The 19,143-nt window shown below is 55.2% G+C and overlaps 1 protein-coding gene across 1 annotated transcript in view; it reads right to left on the bottom strand.

Moving 5' to 3' along the window:
• The window catches only part of LOC111155094 (semaphorin-5B-like), a 45,961-nt gene that overhangs the window by 1,147 nt on the left and 25,671 nt on the right, over positions 1-19,143 (bottom strand). Inside the window, exons 5-21 of the mRNA XM_022515145.1 lie at positions 17,597-17,659; positions 17,118-17,216; positions 16,157-16,370; positions 15,207-15,492; positions 12,748-12,883; positions 11,418-11,625; positions 11,113-11,320; positions 4,485-4,602; positions 4,163-4,344; positions 3,049-3,192; positions 2,691-2,838; positions 2,356-2,581; positions 1,947-2,165; positions 1,340-1,510; positions 1,087-1,236; positions 717-761; positions 81-286 (exon numbers count right to left, since the gene is read on the bottom strand). Of these exons, the coding sequence (XP_022370853.1) occupies positions 81-286; positions 717-761; positions 1,087-1,236; positions 1,340-1,510; positions 1,947-2,165; positions 2,356-2,581; positions 2,691-2,838; positions 3,049-3,192; positions 4,163-4,344; positions 4,485-4,602; positions 11,113-11,320; positions 11,418-11,625; positions 12,748-12,883; positions 15,207-15,492; positions 16,157-16,370; positions 17,118-17,216; positions 17,597-17,659 (2,823 nt within the window). The remainder of the gene's footprint in view (positions 1-80; positions 287-716; positions 762-1,086; positions 1,237-1,339; positions 1,511-1,946; positions 2,166-2,355; positions 2,582-2,690; positions 2,839-3,048; positions 3,193-4,162; positions 4,345-4,484; positions 4,603-11,112; positions 11,321-11,417; positions 11,626-12,747; positions 12,884-15,206; positions 15,493-16,156; positions 16,371-17,117; positions 17,217-17,596; positions 17,660-19,143) is intronic.

Consider the following 19,143-nt stretch of genomic DNA (forward strand, 5'->3'; position numbering starts at 1 on the left):
GTGCCCAGCCCAGTTCAGCCCAACTCAGGGCCAGAACCCAGACACCCTTCACCCCACAGCCTCTGTATGAAGGCTCCCACCTTGAACTCCATGGGCGTGTACTTCTCATTCTTGGGGGTGCCCCCACCCTTGTAGTGCAGGTGGTTGGGGGTGGCGGGGTGGACGAGTGTGGATTCCTGGGACTGCCGTTGGCAGTGCTGGCAGGACAGGTACACTGCCAAGGTCAGCAGCCCGGAGCCCAGGAAGCAGGAGACACCTGTGGCTACCAGGTGGATGAGACTGAACCCTGGGAGAGGAAGAAGCAAGTGGTAAGGGTAGGCCCACTGTGAAGAGGAGAGACTCCACTCCTGACTGCCTCCCAAGAAGAGGCTCTGAGACATAAAGGAAAGGGTTTTGAGGCCAGAGCCACTGAAAACAGGAAAGCTGGGCACTCTGCCACCAGGGGCCTCTCTCACAGGACACCTGTGGTTGAGATAAGAGGAGGCCACCAGAGGGGGTGGAGCTGGGTGACTCTTCCTGCATACAGGTTTGGTAACTGCCTCCTTAGTTGGGGGGCAGAGATGGAACCTCTCAGACCCCCCATACACGGTCCAGAGCAGGTTTGTCTCTCTGGAGCAGGAAGTGGAGTGACTCCAGATTTCAGAGTAGAGCTGGTCTCCTCTTTGGGGAGAAGAGGTGGAAAGAAAGTGTCATGAAGTGGGGCAGGTTCCTTTTACCTCCACAGCCGGTGGCCTCCTCCGTGCTAGAGGCAGGCAGGATCACTGTGAGAAGACAAGCGAAGAGGGGGGTTGGTGTAGGTAGGAGACAAGGCTCCCGCTGGGGTGAGGGATATCTCTAGGAGGACCCCTGGGTCAGCGCTGAGCCATGGGACATGGTCTGGAGGCCTTCATTCCACTCTGTCCCCACTCAGACGCTGTCTCTAAGAGGGGTTAGCCCATTCACTAGAGAAAGGGCAACAGCCCCAAGCAGGCGCACTGCCCACCCTGGTGTTCCATCTGAGACCTGCTAAGGTTCTTTAGATGGGGAAGGAGGCTGGGAGCTCAGGGTGGGAAGGGCTGGGGTAAAGCCTCTGGCTTCAGGGCCTACCAGGAATCTCGCTGTAGGGGCAGGGACGGCTCTGGCTGCTGTTTCCGGCACAGGTGCTGGGCCCTGGGACCAGCTCTTCACAGTGCCGGCTGCGGCTCTGGGCTCCATCCTCAGTGCATGCGCTCCACTCAGACCACGGGGACCAGCCTTCTGTGGGTTGCAGGCTGGCTTGAGTTTAACCGACCTGGGCCCCCCTGAGGTTGATCAGAGGGATCCAAGGGGCTCCCCAGCCCTGGCCCAATGTTCTTAATACCTGGGCAAGCCTGTGTCGCACACAGTGCCTCCTCTGTGTGCAGACCAAGACAGATGTCCTCGCCTGGGGAGGGCGCGGGGCTGGTGCAGGACCTTGTGCGTTGGTAGTGGCCTCCGCCACAGGAGGCTGAGCATGGGGACCATGAGGTCCAGCAGGACCAGGCACCACGCACTACAAGGGGATGGGGTGTGTGAAGGGGGCTGCAGGTGCAGGCGGGACCCAAGACAGACTTCTACCTTATCCCAAGTTAGGCCACTCTGCCCTGGACCACCCTGACCCCATCACCTGCACCCCCACCCCCTGCCCATTTTTAGGGACTGTCCCTTCCTCCTCAGGGGTGCAGGGGGAAATGCAGGATGCAGAGGCGACATCAAAAACCAACCCCACTGCAAATCTAGCCTCTAATCTGGCTAACCCGTTAGGGGAGAGAAAAAAGTGACAGGGAAGATGAGGAAAGGACCCCCCTCTGAGGGAGAAGAGGTCTGTGGTCAGGCCACAGACTTGCTCTAGGGCCCATTCTACAGAGTTGGCAAAAAGAAGAGGTCATCTGGGTATGAGCCAGGTCATATGGGTCTCCCAAATGGGGGCTCCCTGAGCCCAGGGTCACCTGGACAAGCCTGGGGGTTACAGTCCTGGTACTCGGCTGCGTCGCCTACACACGGCAGGCCTCCGTTGCGGGGCTCCGGGTTCGTGCACGTTCTCTTGCGGACGCGGAAGCCCAGCTCGCAGTCCCGGGAGCAGGACGACCAGGGGCCCCACGCGGCCCAGCCACCGCTCACCGAGTGCGGGGAGGTGCCCCCGCTGCGTAGGAGATCCTCCACCAGGGCTGGGTGGGGCACGGGTGGGGAGACTGGCCTCAGTGAGGAACACACCCCACGGCCCCACTCCCGCCCCATAGGCCTCCCGGCTCCTTCCAAGCCACGCGATCCACCTCCCTGCTCTCTGTCCGACTCTGGCCTCCCCCAGTCCCGCGCCAGCGCTCTGGGCCTGGGAGGGAGTGGGGCGCGACGCTGTACCGTCGGTGTCACAGGCTCCCGAGCCGTCCGCTGGGCAGGTTCTGGTCTCTGTCCTCCTCCTGCCAAACTGCAGGCCGTGGGGGTCGGGCAGGGGCGCGCGGCACGTGAAGCGGAAGCGCTGCTCCTGCCGCGCCCCACCCTGAGTCACGTTCACCGGCAGCCACGGTGTCCACGGCGTGTTGCGCCTCACTTCTGGGCAGCCCTCGGGGTTGCACGTCTTGAATTCCTTGGGCATGGGAGCGGGCGCTGTCTGGTGGACCTGCAGCCCCAGGCCTGCCCTGCGGCCCCGCCTCCCCCCACCCTTCCCTGGGGGCAGGTCCTTGACTGGGCCTCACCACGCCACAGCCAGGGCAGGAGTTGCCGTTCTCACACGACCGTCGCCGCGATTGCACGCCGCCCCCACAGTTGTTGCTGCACTTGTTCCAGGAGCCCCATGACGCCCAGAAGATGGGCACCGGGCAAGGCGTGTTTTCGTTACAGAACCTGAGGGGAAGGGTGTGTGGGGGGAGCAGTCATCGCACTAGGGAGCAGGCACCCCCTTCCCTAACAAGAGGTCACTAGGAGTGCAAGCCTGAGAAGGACAAGAGTCCACTGGCTCACTCGAAGAATCCAGGCCACTTCCTAGGGGGCCGGGCAAGTCTGGGACTGCAGGGCTAGCTTGCCTCCAAAACCTCTGGCCACACGCTCGCTCACCGCTCCTCCCGGCTCTTGCCCACGCAGATGCGGCCGCCGTGGCGGGGCGCGGGGTTGCTGCAACTTCGCTGGCGGACCTGGAATCCGATCCCACAGGACGTGCTGCATAGGGCCCACGAGGACCACGGGGTCCACGCCCCATTCCTGGTGGGGTCAGAGGGGACAGGAACAGATGACCCTCCGACTTCTAACTACTCAGATCTATCTATATCTGGGCAGGTGGATTTTATATTGTTATTAGACAGTGATCCTGGGAAATGGCAGCTCCTAGCCAGGTCGGCTCCGGCAGACTTATTTATTCGTTCCTGTGTTCATTCATTCCTCAAACATGTGTTGAGGGCCTTTTTCCAGGGCTAAGGGCATAGAGATAGGACCCAGGGCCTGGAGATACTAGTGGGGCCAAAGGACACATTCTCTAGAAAAGGCTCCATTTGCCTTTTCAATATGCAAACTTTGTTTCATCTTTCTGGGTTGCCCAACCCTTGCACTCAATGCCACGCTCTCTCCTCTGTTCTCCAACATCCCATGCTTTGCTCCAATCTCAGACACCACTCACTGTTGTCTACTTTGACTCCAATTTTCAAGTTTTGGCTGTATCACTTCCTGGCTGTATGAGCCTAGGCAAGTTACTGAAAATGTCTGTGCCTCATAAAACTCTTATCTTTAAAGTAAGGATAATGATTGTATTCCTACCCCATGAGGTTGTTTTGACAGTTCAGTCAATACATGTGTAGAGAATTGAATTATTTTAAGAGAATCCAGGGTCATACTTATAGAGGATGGCAATCCAGGATGGGCACCAGCTCTGCCTACTGTACCACCATCCCATGCTATCCCTCATGTTTGGAACAGCAAGGCTTATTGAGGCCATGATCTGTGACTCCTGGGCCGGTCCAGCCTTCCTGTTTGTATCAAGAGCCCCCACAAGGCAGAGACTTCTTTCCCACTAGAGTGGAGTGCTTGTATTTTAGCCACCTCTCCAGTTCCCTGCATGGCTCTGAAGTGGTTTCTGCCCCTTTGTGGGAACACCTGTCTGGGGATGCCCCATTTCCTCTATTCCACCCCAGCCCCTTTCCCAGTCCAAGGCAGCCACCATCCAGGTATCTTCACATACCTGGAACAGTTGGCAATGTGGATGGCTGGCCCCAGGCAGTCTCGGCCCCCACAGCGGGGTCGGGGGGAGTCACAGGCTCGGGCCCGACAAAGGCAAGAGCCTGAATTGTCCCCATCCAAGTGCTCGCATGGTTGCCATGGTGACCACTGGCCAAAGCCCCCATCCCGAGTCACATTTCGCACCTGCAGATACACATCAGGGGGTCAAAGGAGGCAGGGAGAAGGAAGATACCAGGTCCCAGGGGACACGGGGATACTGATGGAGAGTCACAGCATGAATTGGGGGGAGAGGTCCCAGGTGGGGAGCATGAGAGGGTTCTCACAGGACACGCTGTTATGTTCTGGGTCCAGAGGCTCATGTTGGAGCTGTCCTCAAGTGTGCTGCAACGTTGCTGCTTCCCGTCCCAGCCGCAGTATGGGTCCCGTGCCCCCAGGCACGCCCTGCCAGACAGAGGTCCTGAGACTCAAGCCTGCTGGCCTCCCAGCCTCACCTGTATCCCATGAACACACCTAGCCACTCCCCTCTGGGTGCCCTGATCCATCCAGTTGCCTTCCACAGTAATAACTAGCTCACTGAACACCTTCTGTGTGTCAGGAATAATTTTAAACACTTTATGAGCATGAGTTAATTTAACTCAACAACCCAATGCAGGAGGTACTGTTATTATCCCCATGTTATATGGAGGAAACCCAGAGAGCTGAACAAGGACTCAAACCCTTGCCTTCCAGGGCCCACACACTTAACCTTGCCTTCCCCAAGCCTGGGTGCCCGTGCTCCCCATCTAGGCCCACAGGAGAAGATAAGGGGAACAGAAATCCAAGGCAGCAGTGCTGTGCCTCTCCACCAGACACTATGATGATAGCACCGTAAAACATGAGTGATGGATGAGGGATGGTCTGGCTCAGGGTTCTCAGCCCTGGTTGCACACTAGAATCACGAAAGAAGCTTTTAGAAAACACCAACACCTGCCCCGTCCATACAAAAATGTCCAGGGAGGAGGGAGGAGGTTTTAAAAACTCCTATGTGATTCTAATGGGAGCCAAGGTGAGAATTACTGGGATCCACAGCACCACATTTTCACTGTATAAAGGAAGAGACAGTCACAGAGAGGGAAGAGGAGTGTCACCTAGATCACATGAATTACACATGGCAAAGCTGAGGCTAGAGCCTAGACTTCTTCTTCTTCTTCTTCTTTCTAGGATCCCAGACTTCTTGACCATGATTCTTCCACCACGCTCCTGCCTCCCAGCTGGAGGCTGTGTCTGACTTCACCCACTGAGGGAACCTAGCCCCATGCCTCAAGCCACAGGCATAGGGTCAGGGAACACCAAGGCATGTCCCCTCCTGGGTACCCACATGCCTGTGCTGCTCAGCGGCAGGAACCAGAGTCTAGTGCGTCAGCATCATGAGAATGAGCGCAGGCTGCCAAGAGAGGGATCACATGGCTCATGTCCCCTTTCCTGGGCTCTCAGGGCTGGTCTACCTGCAATGACCTAGAGAAGGTAATGGTTCACACACCAATGAATGTCCCGGATGCCTCCACTTCTCACGTTCTAGGGCTCCTCTCTTCCCTTTCTCCTTCAGATGTATTCATTGTATCCTTGATAGTTTTTCTTTTAAAGGTTTTATTTATGTATTTGTCAGAGAGAAAGGGAGAGAGAGAGAGGCAGCACACAAGCAAGGAGAGAAGCCGGCAGAGGGAGAAGCAGACTCCCTGCTGAGCAAGGACCCTGAGGTGGGACTTGATCCCAGGACCCTGGGATCATGACCTGAGCTGAAGACAGACATTTAACCGACTGAGCCACCCAGGCGTCCCATCCTTTGCAGTTTTTAACAACAACAACGACAAGTTAATGTTGGGGGTGCCTGGCTTGTCAGTAAGAAGGGTGTGTTATGCTTGATCTCATGGTCTCATTTGAGCTAGATCTCATTTGAGCTCTACCTTGGGTGTGGAGATTACTAAAACTAAATAAACAAATAAAACTTTTAAAACAATTAAATCTCTACTAGTAAGATTTCAAGGAGGGGAAAAAAGAGTATGGAAATTATGGAATCAGGATTGGCTATTCATTGCTAAGTAAACGGAGTATCAGATTCTGGAGCCTGAAGGAAGTACCCTCTGCCGGGATGGACCCATGCCAACCCTAGGGGATTCTGGGTCCCTTCTGCCTCCCTTTCCCAAATTCCACCCCTTTTACCAGACCTGGCTGCTCCCCAGCAGTGGGCCTGCAAGACAGGGTCTAGAGAGAGCACTGGGAGTGGGGGCAGAAACTGGAGGCCAGGAAGCAGAATAGGCTTCAGGTAAAGGGAGGTGGGGGAGTCCACACCATGATGTGACTCTGCAGAGGGATTTTTGATGGGCCAAAGGGGCCAAGGATGTCAAGGGTGAAAGGAATCTATGAAGGAGTCAAGGGTTTTCTCCTTTTGGTGTCTCCAGGATAGAATCTTTCTTTCCTCTCGAAGCTTCAGGGAGAGTCTCCCGTCAGGTGAGTTCTTTATTTTCAGTGGAGTTCAATGGACCATGTCAGGTTCCAAAGACAAATGAGGTTATATGATAGAGCTCACCAAGCAGGGGGTGGGGCTTCCCCTTGTTGCCAGAGGCAGCTGAAGATGCTGCCCCTTGCTCAGGCAGCCCGTGACCTCATTTAAGGGGGGTGATGCCTGGGGCTTCAGTGGGTGAGGCCCATACTGGACCCCAGCAAGCACACCATGGCCTGCCCGGGAATCCAGAATGCTCAACTGTTACTCAAGAATCTGTTTCCATTTTATTGACTCAAGGACAATTTGTGTAAATTGTCAAATATAAGTGTGTTTGTATTTTCATTTGGGGCCACTGGTTTGATGCGGGGGTGTTTCACCAGCAGAATGCATCAAACTAGACACCATGAGACTAGATACCGTACATAGGCAAAGTAGTCCCAGCAACATGTGGTTTCGAGATTCTGCTCTCTGGCTGACGCATGGACCAAACTTGCTGCTAGCAAATCCAGCCCATCAGAACTCACTGAAGCCCACACTCCTGAGGGTATTTCCGTCAGGTCTCAGAAGGCAGAATCAAACTCCAGAACCAGCTGATTAGGGCACTTCAGAAGCAACACAAATTAAATAAAAGAGAGCCTTGACTAGGGATGAATAATAATAATAAATAAAATTCTATTCAACAGAAACTAATGTCTGTCAGTAGAGAAAAATGGAGAAGAGCAGAAAATTTGAATCAGTTTGTACAAGATAAAAGCAGATGATTCTTGAGGAATGCAATTTTGCCTCATGCTACTTCTTTCATCTACGGTCTAGCCAGTTCTAGAAGAATTGTTCCCAGTTTTGACTGCAAATTGGAAACTCCTAGGGATCTTTTAAAAAGCTTCAGCAAACAAAATAAAAAACCCACCTATCTCTGGGCATTAGGGACCAACGTTGGCCCAGCCACTGGAAGCTTTTAAACACTCCCCAGGTGATTCTCAGGAACAGCATGGTGGAGCATTGTTGTTCCGGGGCCATGTTGGTCAGGGTTCCCAAGCCAAGAGACCAAGTGCCTTGTCTTTCCAATCCATGACAGAACAAGAAGGGAGGGAAGAAAAGCCCAGACTGGCCCCAGCAACCTGACTCGGGGTCCCTCACCCTCTCAGCCGGCTCTCAGTTCTCCCAGACAAGAAAGAGACCAGATTGTCCACAGACACGCCTGCTCTGCCCTCCCCTGGTCCTGGCCGCCTGACGGGGCTTACATGACTCCCCCAGAGCCAATATTCAAGCTCTCTTCCTGGCCACATTCATTGCTTTTGGCCCAAGACCACTCCAAAGCTTACAGAGCAGGGAATATTCTTAACAAAATTAAAGCTCCAAGGAGAGAATTAAAGCGTGTCTGCCTTTAAAAATGGGTATCAGTTGAGAGTTCTTTTCATAAAAGTGGCCATTAGACCAATAATATATCACCATGTCTTCTTTACTGCAGTGTCTCAAGCAGCCATTACAAAAGGGAACAGGTTCATTCCATGGGCTGGGAGGCAGGATAGAGAAGGATGGTGTAAGTTGAAGAGCAGGCGGATTCCAGCACGGGGTAGCGCTAGTCTCACAGCGGGAGCTGTCCAAGGTGGAGACTGGGAGCAAGTGGCCATCATTTCAGATGGCCAAGGAGGAAAACCCAGATTTCCTATAGGGAGTGAGGTTGGAAGGAGACTCTCTAAGCCACCCTCCTGAGCCAGCCGGTGTAGACACCCCCACGCCCCCTCCAGTGTGGCATGAAAGGCATGCTGAAAGGAGGGAGGAGGCGGTTCACACATAAAACACTTGCTTTGCAGAGCCTGTCAACAGCTCATTTCCTCTGCCCCGCCTCTTGTGGGCCCCCATCTCTCTCTGGCCAGGCCAGGGTCCTGGGTATGCCCCATGGGGCTGCGGATTTGCCTGAGCCAAAGGAGGGGCTGGAGACAAGCCCCTGGATTCTGGGCAGTGGAGGGGGCCTGAAAAGTCCTCTGCCAATCCACCCTCATCCTCCTGCCAGCTTTGGAAGGAATGAGGTAAAAAAGCATGAAATATCTACGCTAGGACACAGTAAAACCTAAAACCCTGTGACAACCTGCTCCCAACAGCACAAATTCAGATATAGTGTGACAGTTGGCTTCCAGACTCCAGGGTGCACAAGGTTGGTGACTATAGGGCCTCACTCTGGTCATTTTATTAACTTCGTGATCATGAGACCTCACATTTTCAGATCTACCTAGAGCCTTACAGCAACTTCTCACTGTACATGTCAAGCACTCTTATCCCAAATTCAGGAATCCAAAGAGGGTGAAAGTATCAGATTCCAAACTGACCTTGTTCTACCTTGCTGTTCCACCCGGCCACGGGATGCAACCTCCCTGTCCCTTCTCTGCAGCGTCACGTGAGTGGGGCAATGTCCTGGCGTTTTCCTTCCCCTGGTTCCCCTGCAGACCCTCATATCTGGCCCAGAGCCACACTAGCTCACGCTGGCCAACCGTCTGTCCCCTTGACAATGCCACTCACCACTGTCTGATTGATCTTTGTCAAACACCTATTCACGCTGCCTATCACTCCCCTCCCCGGCTCAAAGACCACTTCAGTGCCCACAGGCGAAGGTTCAGATCCAATCCTCCCTTGGAGTTCCCAGTTGGCCTGGGTCCCCTTCCCCACTCCTCTCCCGCACCAACCTCCTCTCAGGTCATATGATCAATGAGCTGACGGATCAGTCATGTGTGCAAGGCCACTTTGTGCCTTGGGCTGGACGTGGCCCCCTGGTGAAGTCTAAAAACTACTGGGACAGTAGTGGGTTTGCCTTCAAAGGTTTACCAGCTCCTAAGCGACAAGACACACGTGAAAAGTTTAATAACAACACAAGAGTTAAAGCAGAACACAAGGTACGGGGGCAACGCCGTCAGCAGAGAGCCTGTGATTCGTGCCAAGCAGTGCTGCCTGAACCCAGAGTCACAGGTGCTGAGGCCCCAGAGAGCCCAGGAGGCTGCAGGGCCCCGCCATGCATTTGTGGAAATAAGAAGGGAATAAGAACACCAGCTACCATGCATGAGCACTTCCTGAATGGAATTCTCAGTCCTTACAATATCTCCGCCAGAATGAACTATCATTTGCTCCATCACAGTTTCCTCCTATTTTCCCCTGAGGAGAAACCTCGAAAGGTGAAGTAGCTTGCTCGGGATCGTGTAGCTAGGAGATGATGGAGCTGAGGGAGAAGCCCAATTCTGCCATGGGAGCCCCGCTTACGATGCCCCACTGTCCCTCCCCACACGTCCGCTACAGGTCCAGATATCCACAGCGCTGGGGGAAATGAGAGTGTCCTGGGCCCATTTCATCTTGTCTCCCTTCTCCCACATCCACAGTCCTGCAAAGTGCTTTGAGCACTATAGGGCTTAGTAAATGTCAGGTGTTTTGCGGCTGGAGCCAGGGGTTGGGGCCGAGGGGAGCCTGAGTATCTGCTCTCCCTTTCTTCTTCCCTGGCTGCCACCCCGTGACCATCCAGCCTCCTCCCCAGGCGTCCGGCCCTCTGCTCAGCTCCTGGCACATCCCACAGGGGCTGGAGCAGGGGTACCATGTGTCTCTCAGATCTCGAGGACAGACGGGCGCTGCCAGGAAGCTTCTGGGTTGCAAAGGCCATAGGAGCCCACGTGGCTGCAGCTGTGCCAGCTAAGACAGCTTTTGATTTATCTCAAAAATGAAGGGGCACAGCTCAGGGGGAGCTTCACATGGTAGGAATCAGAGATACATTTCCATTTGGCTTTGGAATGGGTTTTTGTTTTTCCCCTGAAATGCCAGTGCCGTTATTGCCAAATTCGTGAATCCACTTGAAGCTAAGGTCCCAGAAGCAGTTGGGAAGCAAATACAACCAACAGCTCCACATGGCTCCTCATCCCCACCCCACCCAAGCCAGGCCTCTCTGTCTCTTCTAAGTCACGAAGGAAGCAAAGCAAAATCTGATGCTGACTCAGAGAGAGAGAGTCCTCTCTGATCTCCCCACACATCTGGGTAGTAAGTCCCGCGGTTTCAAAGATAAAGACCTTTCTCTGGATTAAAGGGGCTGAGAATAAATCAAGGAAGCTAGAGACGGCTGACAGGCCCGAGCTGTGGGGTTGACACAAGGAATAGAGCAGCCACCCTCATTTGGGAAAGCACACACCTCCCCCAGGCAGTGATAAGTGGTACATGCAGACTAGTCCAATTAACCTTTACAAAAAGCCTGCGGATATTTTATGACCCGGGAAGCAAGGTTCAGTGAGGTTAAGTAACTTGTCCAAAGGCAAACAACTGGAGACGGGGTCAGGAAGCCACCCCAGGCTCTGCCTCTCCAGAGCCACCTCCGAGGTGTGACTGGCAGGCAGGGTGTAAGCCTGGAGAGGGCCAGGGCCAGGGCCAGGGCCAGGGCTGGCCCGTGCACCCGCCCTGCAACACCTCCCCCACTCCCCGGCCCCGGCTTACCCCTGGCTTACCCCTGGCTGCGGTAGGCGGCGCACCTCTCCAGCGGGACCCGCAGCACGCCGTCGCTCAGCCCCACGAAGAGAGCGCGCGCGCTGTGAAGGATGCGCAGGCTGCGCAGGGGCTCGCGGCGCCCGGGGGGAAGGACGTGCAGCTCTTCCAGGTAGCAGCCGCGGAGGCTGCGGCTCGCGGTGGACAGGGCCTTCAGGATGGTGCCTGACTCTGGAGGGGCCAGAAGAAGGGGCCTTGAAGGCCCAGCCCCGGCCTCGCCCTTCAACCACCTCCCAACCCGGGGCCGGGTCGCGCGCCGAGGGCTCACCCGTGCCGATGTAGAGCACGTGGTAGAGCGTGTCCTTGGCCTGCACCAGGTCCACCACGAGGTGTGAGAAGCGCACGCTGTCCTGGGTGACACAGGGCTCGGGGGTCACCGGCTGCACAGCCTCGCTCATCAGGAACAGGCGCTGGGCGTCCTGCAGGCTGCGCTCCGTCAGGTTCTCATTGGGGCCCACCTCTGGCAGGGTGCCGCACTACAGCGGGGAGGGCGTGGGGGTCACGCGGGCCCAGCCGACGGGCCGCCCCGTCCCCTGTCCTTCCTTATCATAACCCAGGTGGCCACGGGCAGGTCGTGATTACCCGATCCCGGCCCCGCCACCCCCACCCTGATATCCTCCCTCCGTTCCCTGCAACCCCTTCCTGCGAGGAGAGATGCCTCTTCCTTGAGAACTAAGGGAAATGAGGCTGGGAAGATGCGGAGGAGGGACCTGCGAGGGACAGTGAAGGGGTGGGGGGCGGAGGATGAAAAAGGGGCTGGGTTATCGAAAAATGAATCGTTTGAGTGTGGATATCAAGTGTCCTGAGATTTTCTACTGTTTCTGTAGGTGCTCCTCCCCCATGTTGGGCCACAACCTGCCTTCCCCATCCTGTGTTCCTACCAGCTCCCAGTTCTTGTGCTTTCCAAAGTGAGCTGGAGGGCAGCTACCATTCATGCAGCATCCTGTCAGGTGCGTGTTTAATCCTTGCACTTATCTTTGAGGTTGAGAGTGTTATCCCTAGTACCAGATAAGGGTAAAGAGACTCTGGGAGGTTGGGTGACTTGACCCATCCATCAGAATGATCCCACTGTAAAACTTGAGGTCTTCCCATACTCCATACTGCCTGGTGGGCAGGAAGTTGGATGGATTCCAAAGTTAACCATCAGTAGCTTCCTTTGCCTCATGGCTCTTTCCTCTTCTCCATCATAGCACTAGGGATGTTTCCATCACCCATGGCTGGGCCTTGACCACTCCTGGCACTCAGACTCTCCAGGAAATAGTACCCAGGCTGGGTAGACTGCAAGCAAACTCCAGCTAAAAATCCCCCAGTTCTGACCAGACAGCTTGTGAGTGCTCCCCTAGTTCCTTACATTGAGTCTCCCTGGAGGTGTGAAGTCACATTCAGAGATCGCTCAGAGCATGCTCCCTTGCTCTGCGTGCCACCCACTCTCCCGCTCTCACTCCACCGTGTTAGGGAATCTTCGAAGACCCCACAGATGGGTGCAGACCAGCACGGATGGGTCGGGGTTTGCACCAAGCAGCTGGGAATCAGCTGGGGGCTGGTTATCTAGGGAAAGCTGTTCTGTGAGGAGAGGGAACGGGGAGGAGAAGCTGTACCTGGAAGTTGGGGATGGGGTTAGCGATGGGGAGCCAGGCAGCCCTGGGGTTCTCCTGGTAGCGAAATGGGCCATTAAAAGCCTGGGAGATGGCGCTGAGGTTGAAGGCGCAGACAGCAGAAGCCGCAATGCTGTTTCTGAAAGGCAAGAGGTGGTGGGATGCTGCCCTCCCTGCGGGCATTGGTGCCTTAAACCCCACAGGTGGCCATCCAGGCATGACGTGGCACCGCTCCGAGGCCTGCTGAGGACCTAGCACAAGCCCAGCGCTCTGCACACCACGCGGTGTCACAGAAGGAGGGCACGCAGTCCTCGTACTCTGGAAACCCTGGGAAAGGCCCCCTGAGGAGAAGCCCTCGGGGAGAATTCTGTGCTACCTTCTCACCCCTTTCCTTTCTCCAGTGGGTGGGTCAGATAAAGTTAGTTTTCAGACATTTAGTCTGGAGCCCACTGTCAGAAATATGTCCCATTACAACATGCACCTGAACACACACATCTGTAAAACATTTTCATGAAACAATACCCTTAACAAATGCATTGTACTCCACTCTTTTGATTCCATTCTATTCTGCTTTCTTCATTTTATTTGATTTTTCAAGCTGGTTATCAAACCACTGATTCCTGCTGCTGCCCATCCCAGCCTGGGCTGGACAGCCTCATGAGACCCGTTCAGTCCCGGGATCAGGTGTTTCTGGGAGTCCGATGTGAACAGGTCACAGAACCCATAACATGCCAACAAATGTTTCCAGTTCTGTTCTCTGCATTTATTCCCTCTCCCAAAGGTGTCCATTATCCTCCCTGCCCTTTCTGCACCCCCATCACCTCCGTGGCTTGCTGTGCTGATCTCATGGCTACCCTTACTACAGCCTGTCCAGTCTGCTGGAATCCATTCTCCACACAGCAGCCACGGTGAGCATTTCAAAATATGTATCCAAGCTAGTCTCTGGCCGGCCTCAAGCCCTTCAATAATTTCTCCTTGCTCTTAGAATAAAGACCAAAACCCTGAAGCAGTCTGTAAGGACATAATTCTTCCCGTCCCAGCCCCTCAGCCTCCTTCCTGCTTCTCCTCTTCCTTGCCCTCCAGGCTCCTGCCACACTGGTCTCCACTAAGTTCCTGACATTTCTGTCTTCCCACTCCAAAGCTCTGTGTATGTTGTTCCCTTGGGCTGAAATGGTCCTCTCCCCTAGTTAGTTCCCATTCATCCTGTAAATGGCACTTCCTCCAAGAAGCCCTCCCTGATCACCATCCCTCCCTCCACACTGGCAGAGACTTCCCGGCGCACTGCCATTCCCTTTGTAGCATTGATCACAGTTAAAACTGGATGTTTAATAACTCCCATTTCTAGAAAGTAAGTCCCTTAAGAGCAGAGCCAGCTCTGGTTTTGCTCACTGGTACCCCTGCTTATGACAGGCACCACCGCAACGGGCACCTGGTATGGAGAAGGCACACAATACAGAAACTATTTCCAATCCATGCCAATGCCATCACTTTCTCCCCATGCCTCTCCAGCAGCTCCTGCCCCTGCCTCACGGCTGTCCCCTTTCTGGTGCCAACTGCTGGACTGGTCACTAATTCCTGGCTGTTGGCTCTTGGCCTGCATGGACTGCGATGCCTGGGTGTCCCCCCGCCTTGGATGGTCTCTCTGCTCCTGTTTCCCAGTTTTACCCTCATCCTTGTCCATCCCCTCAGACTATGCTTCCTGTAGCTAGCCTGGCCCTCCTCCAGTCCCTGCTACTGGGGGCCCAGGGTAAGCACACGGCACTCTAGGCTCACATGTTTCCGAGGTCCTCACCAAGAATCCCACACAGAGTTCTGTACGACAAACGTGTTCCTCGGTCTCTGCTGCCTGTTCAGCACTCTGTACGTGACAATCACCTGACTGGGTCAGCCTTTACACAGAAGGGGATGAGGCCAGGAGGGCCTCGTGATCTCCATGAGGGCTACCCTTCCTTACACCCAGGAAACAAAAGGGGCTCCAAGTCCCAGCCTGTGTCTCCCAGTGCTGGCAAGACTGCCAAAAGACTCTGCTGCTTAGGTTTAACAGGATGGTGGAGTCCTGAGGTTGGAAGGGACCAGAAAGAATTCTCTCTGAGCTTGCCCATAGGGGCCTGCTCCTGGACCCTCCCAGGGCTGCTATCCCCTCATCCAAAGCAGGCCATTTTCCTTTCTCCCCCAGCAATTTCTTCCTGCACGGAGCCATAATCCAGCTCCACTTACTTTCTTCAGATCTGGCCTCAGCCTGCCCTTCAACAATTCAGAAAAAGTGCTTCCCCCTCCAAAGGCAGCAAGCCACAGCAAGGGAGGAGTGTAGGATCTGGGAGCAAGTTCACCCCAAAGACTGGCTGGAGCACTGTTGCACTCCCCACTTTACAGAAGGAGAAACAGAGGCCCAGAGAGAGGGATGTATCCGACCCCACTGGTCCGCGAGGCGGAGAAGGGATGGCAGCGGGCTGGGGACTCACACGTTGGTGGTGAAGACCCCGTAGATGAGGTCCTGCTCAGGAAGGTGGAAGGCACTCTGCAGCTCGTTGTAGTAGAAGGGGACCTCTCCTGGGCGGGAGCAGTTGAGCCGGGCCTTCATGAACGTGGTCCACGTGTCCTCCAGCAGGAAGCGGCCCCCCACGTCGTTCTTGCACACTCGGGCCACCCGGGAGTACACAGTGCGTCCACAGTCGTGCTCCACCGCATTTTCCCGCAGGAAAAAGTATGCAAACAGCCCTATATCATAGGCTGCCACGAAGTTTGGCTCTGCGGGGCAGAAGAGGAACAAAGGGGTAGGTCAGGCCAGCGGGGAGGAAGGGGACAGAGTTGACTTCCGCTTTCCCAGATGGGCATCCTGACACCCTTGGACAGTTGGGGGACCTGGGCGCTCTAGCTAACCCTGTTCCCACCTCCACTACGAAGTTATAATAATAGTTAAAATGAGCTACTGAGCCCTCACTGCACAGCAGACATTATTGTAAGTACTTTATATGATCCTCTTAACAACCTATGAGGTAAGTACTATGATTATCCTCTGATTACGGATGAGAACATTATGGCAGAGAGAGGTCAAGTATGTGCTCAAGGCCACACAGCCAGTCAGTGGAGAAGCAGGAATTCAACTCCAAGGGAAAGGAAACTCCTACTGCCCTCTCCTAATATGTTCTTTCCTATAACCCTTTCTCCTAATGAATTCCCAACTCCTCAGCCCTCATATCCTCCCCTCCATTTGTTCTGGGTACACCTGTGATTTCATCTGAAGTCCATCTCCAATTTACTACTGTTCTTGGCCAAACATTGGCCCAATTCTGGGCATCTCGAGGGAGGAGGTGTGATCCCGTTCAGAGGCGGGCAGGGACAAGGATCAAAAGGGGTCAGGGCAGGCTGGCTGGCAGGAGATCCCCCCACCCCTGGGCCTGCGCCCCCTTACCATTGAGCCACTTGGAATTATACTGGGCCGTGCGAAGTGGTGGCCTGCTGCCCAGGCTGCGGTAGATGGCGGGGTCCCGACCTGAGAAGTCAATGACGGTGGCCGCATAGAGCTCCCCCTGAGAGGAGATGACAGCTGTGGAGTTGTGGCGCGGATCGTAGGGGCAGCGGGCCACACCATTGATCTTCTCTATGGTCCGGCTGAGGTTCCCCACCTGGGGACGATGGGGAGAAGGGGCACTTTTCCCTGAGACCCAGGGGCTGCATGTTCTCCCCTCCCCACCGAGCCCCAGAGTTTGCTTCTTCCTGGGTCCCTGATCTCCATGTCTCCAACCTCTTCCTTACTCCCCACCACCACCATCGTCCCTCTGAGAAAGCCGCCATCATGGAGGGAGAAGGTTGTGCCAGGAGCTCCTTCGACCTCTGTTCCCTGCCCCACCCCCAAGTCAGGACCCTCCAAGGTGAGGTTGACTGACAAAATATAGTAGACCCAGTTAAATTTGAATTTTGATGAATTACTGTTTAACATAAATATGTCCCAGAGTTTGCATGGGATATACTTAAGCTAAAATATAATTTGCTGTTTATCTGAAATTAAATTTAAGTGGGCATTCTTTTTTTGTTTTGGGGTTTTTTGTTCTTACTAAATTTGACAACCCCACTCCAACGCTTTGTGGTGCCTGGGTGAGAGAATCTCTCCATGCCCTCTTTACTGTTTTTATTTTTTAAATATTTTATTTATTTATTTGACAGAGAGAGAGAGAGAGAGCACGCGTGCGCAAGCACAAGCAGGGGGAGTGGCAGGCAGAAGAAGAGGGAGAAGCAGGCTCCCTGCTCAGCAGGGAGCCTGAAGCAGGGCTCAAGCCTGTGAGCTCAGGACCACGATCCTGAGCCAAATGACTGCGCCACCCAGGCACCCCTCCGTGACCTCCTGAGTCTGCCTTACCCCGAGGGGGCCCCACCTGTCTGCTGGAGCACACGGGGGAAAAGGCATTGGTCCCGCACATGAACACTTTCCGGCCAGTGACAATCAGGACTCGCACGTAGTTCTGACACTCCTCCTAAAGCAACCGGGATAGAGAAGTAAGAGAGGGACCCGTGCACCCCATGTGGGCCTGGCTGTCCTTCCTTCATGCCACTGCACCACAGACATCTGAGAACACTCCCATCTGCCCCTGATGCACCCTGCTCTGAAGTTCAGGTTGCCTCTGTGGACCTCCCCTCCTCTCACACCTCCGCCCCCAGGTCAGCCCGCTCCACCAGTGCCTGCTCCCATGCTCAGTGCTGCCTCTTTAACTGCCCCCAGAACACCCCCACCACACACACTCCTCCAGGCTGGGCCTCTCCGCAGGCGGCCCTGTCCCCACATGGTGCCCCCCCCCCCCCCGTTAAGCCTCCCGCCAACTCTAAGTCAGGCCCCTGGACCCCCAGAGCCACCTACCTCTGTCTTCCCTTTGCTTTGGCAGGAGCGGCGCGTGTCCTCGTTGGAGGCCCACTCTGTGGCCTGTGGGAGGAGCACACAGACATCACACCGCTGTGCCGCTCACTGCCGTGGCAGGCAGCAGGCGGGGTTGGGAGAGGACCGGAGCTGGGAAAGGGTCAATGACAGCCAGTGGGGTAAGGGTCCCCCTCACTACATCCATGTGAACTCAGAGGGCTGCCAGATCTCCTTACACAGAGACCTTAAGGAGGACGTCCCCTCAGTCCAACACCGCCCCCACTTGGGTCAGGGAGGCCTGCAGTAACAATGTCTTCATACTGAACCATCCCCAGGCAGCTCTGTCCCAGGACCTCCCCCTCTTTCCTCCCCCAGGCCAGCCAGGGAGCTGGAAGTGGCCAAGGAGGACCTTCAGGACCACCCCAGACCCAGAGTGGGAGATGGAAAATGTGCCTCCCTTATGGGCCAGATGGCCCTCAAATGGGTAGGAGGCGGGAAGGGAGGAAAGGCTAGATTTGCAAACCTTAAAGACAGACCTATTTCATTTTCCCACTATTATCCTACAAAGTGTTTTGTTTTGTTTTGTTTTTCCTTAACAGGTAAAGAAACTCTGATTCTGTGTGACTTGCTGCTGCCATGTGGTAGAGCAGGGATTGGAACCCAGGTTCTTGATTCAGAGGCTCTGTGTGTTTTTTCTCTTCATCCCACTGTCTCAGAACCTCAGGCTCCCCGTTTCATAATTGCTCCCCCTTCCCCGACTCTGTGCTGCCTGCTTCCCTTGTAGCATGACCCCTGCTCTGTCGTGGGGTGCACCATGGGGTGCTTGGGGATGGGGCTTTCGCTCAGGGACTTGTGTTCCCCAGTATTCTTGGCATTAGGAGAGGGCGGTTCCACCTAGGAACCCCCCTTCCTCTTCACCCATTCTGTCTCTACTCTCTCACAGCCCTCCCAGCCTCTGAAGAGCAGCGGCAGGAGGAACGCTACCCTGCCTGTCCCAGCAATGCCACCAGCCCTGGAGTGGGGCTCCTTATGGATTTCTGGGTCGCATGGATAAACATGAACTGCCTCCACCTGCCCTGGGAGAGGGAGCCTGGAGCAAGCAGACCCTCCATCCAAACAGGAAACAACAACAACAACGAAGCCAACCTGCTTTTAATTTCTCACAAAGCTCCTTCTTGCCTGCAGAGCTCCAGGGCCAGGGTGTGGGAGGGGAAGGGGGCTGGGAGAGGAAGCAGCAGGCTGCTGTCCACCCACAGCTCCCAGGCGGCTGCTTTGTGGGGCAGAGGGAGGGCTGACTCCTGCAGAGCTGGAATCAGGAGGTGGGGGCGGGGTGTGGGGGTGGGGGACAAGTTGGTCATGCCTCTGTCAGCCCTATGAGCAGGCTGGGCTCCTCCTGCCATGCCAGGCCTGGAGCACAGGCAGACCTCTGCTCCCAGACCTTGGAGGGCAAAGGACCCCTGGCATCTGACCTCAGAGCCATAGGGTTTATCTGGACAGGAACAATGGAACCATTGTCATCCTTAGACCCCCATCAGCTGCCTGGCTGAGCC

This window comes from Enhydra lutris, unplaced genomic scaffold (assembly GCF_002288905.1).
Source record: "Enhydra lutris kenyoni isolate GAN:26980312 unplaced genomic scaffold, ASM228890v2 scaffoldscaffold39, whole genome shotgun sequence".
NCBI classification, from domain to species: domain Eukaryota; kingdom Metazoa; phylum Chordata; class Mammalia; order Carnivora; family Mustelidae; genus Enhydra; species Enhydra lutris.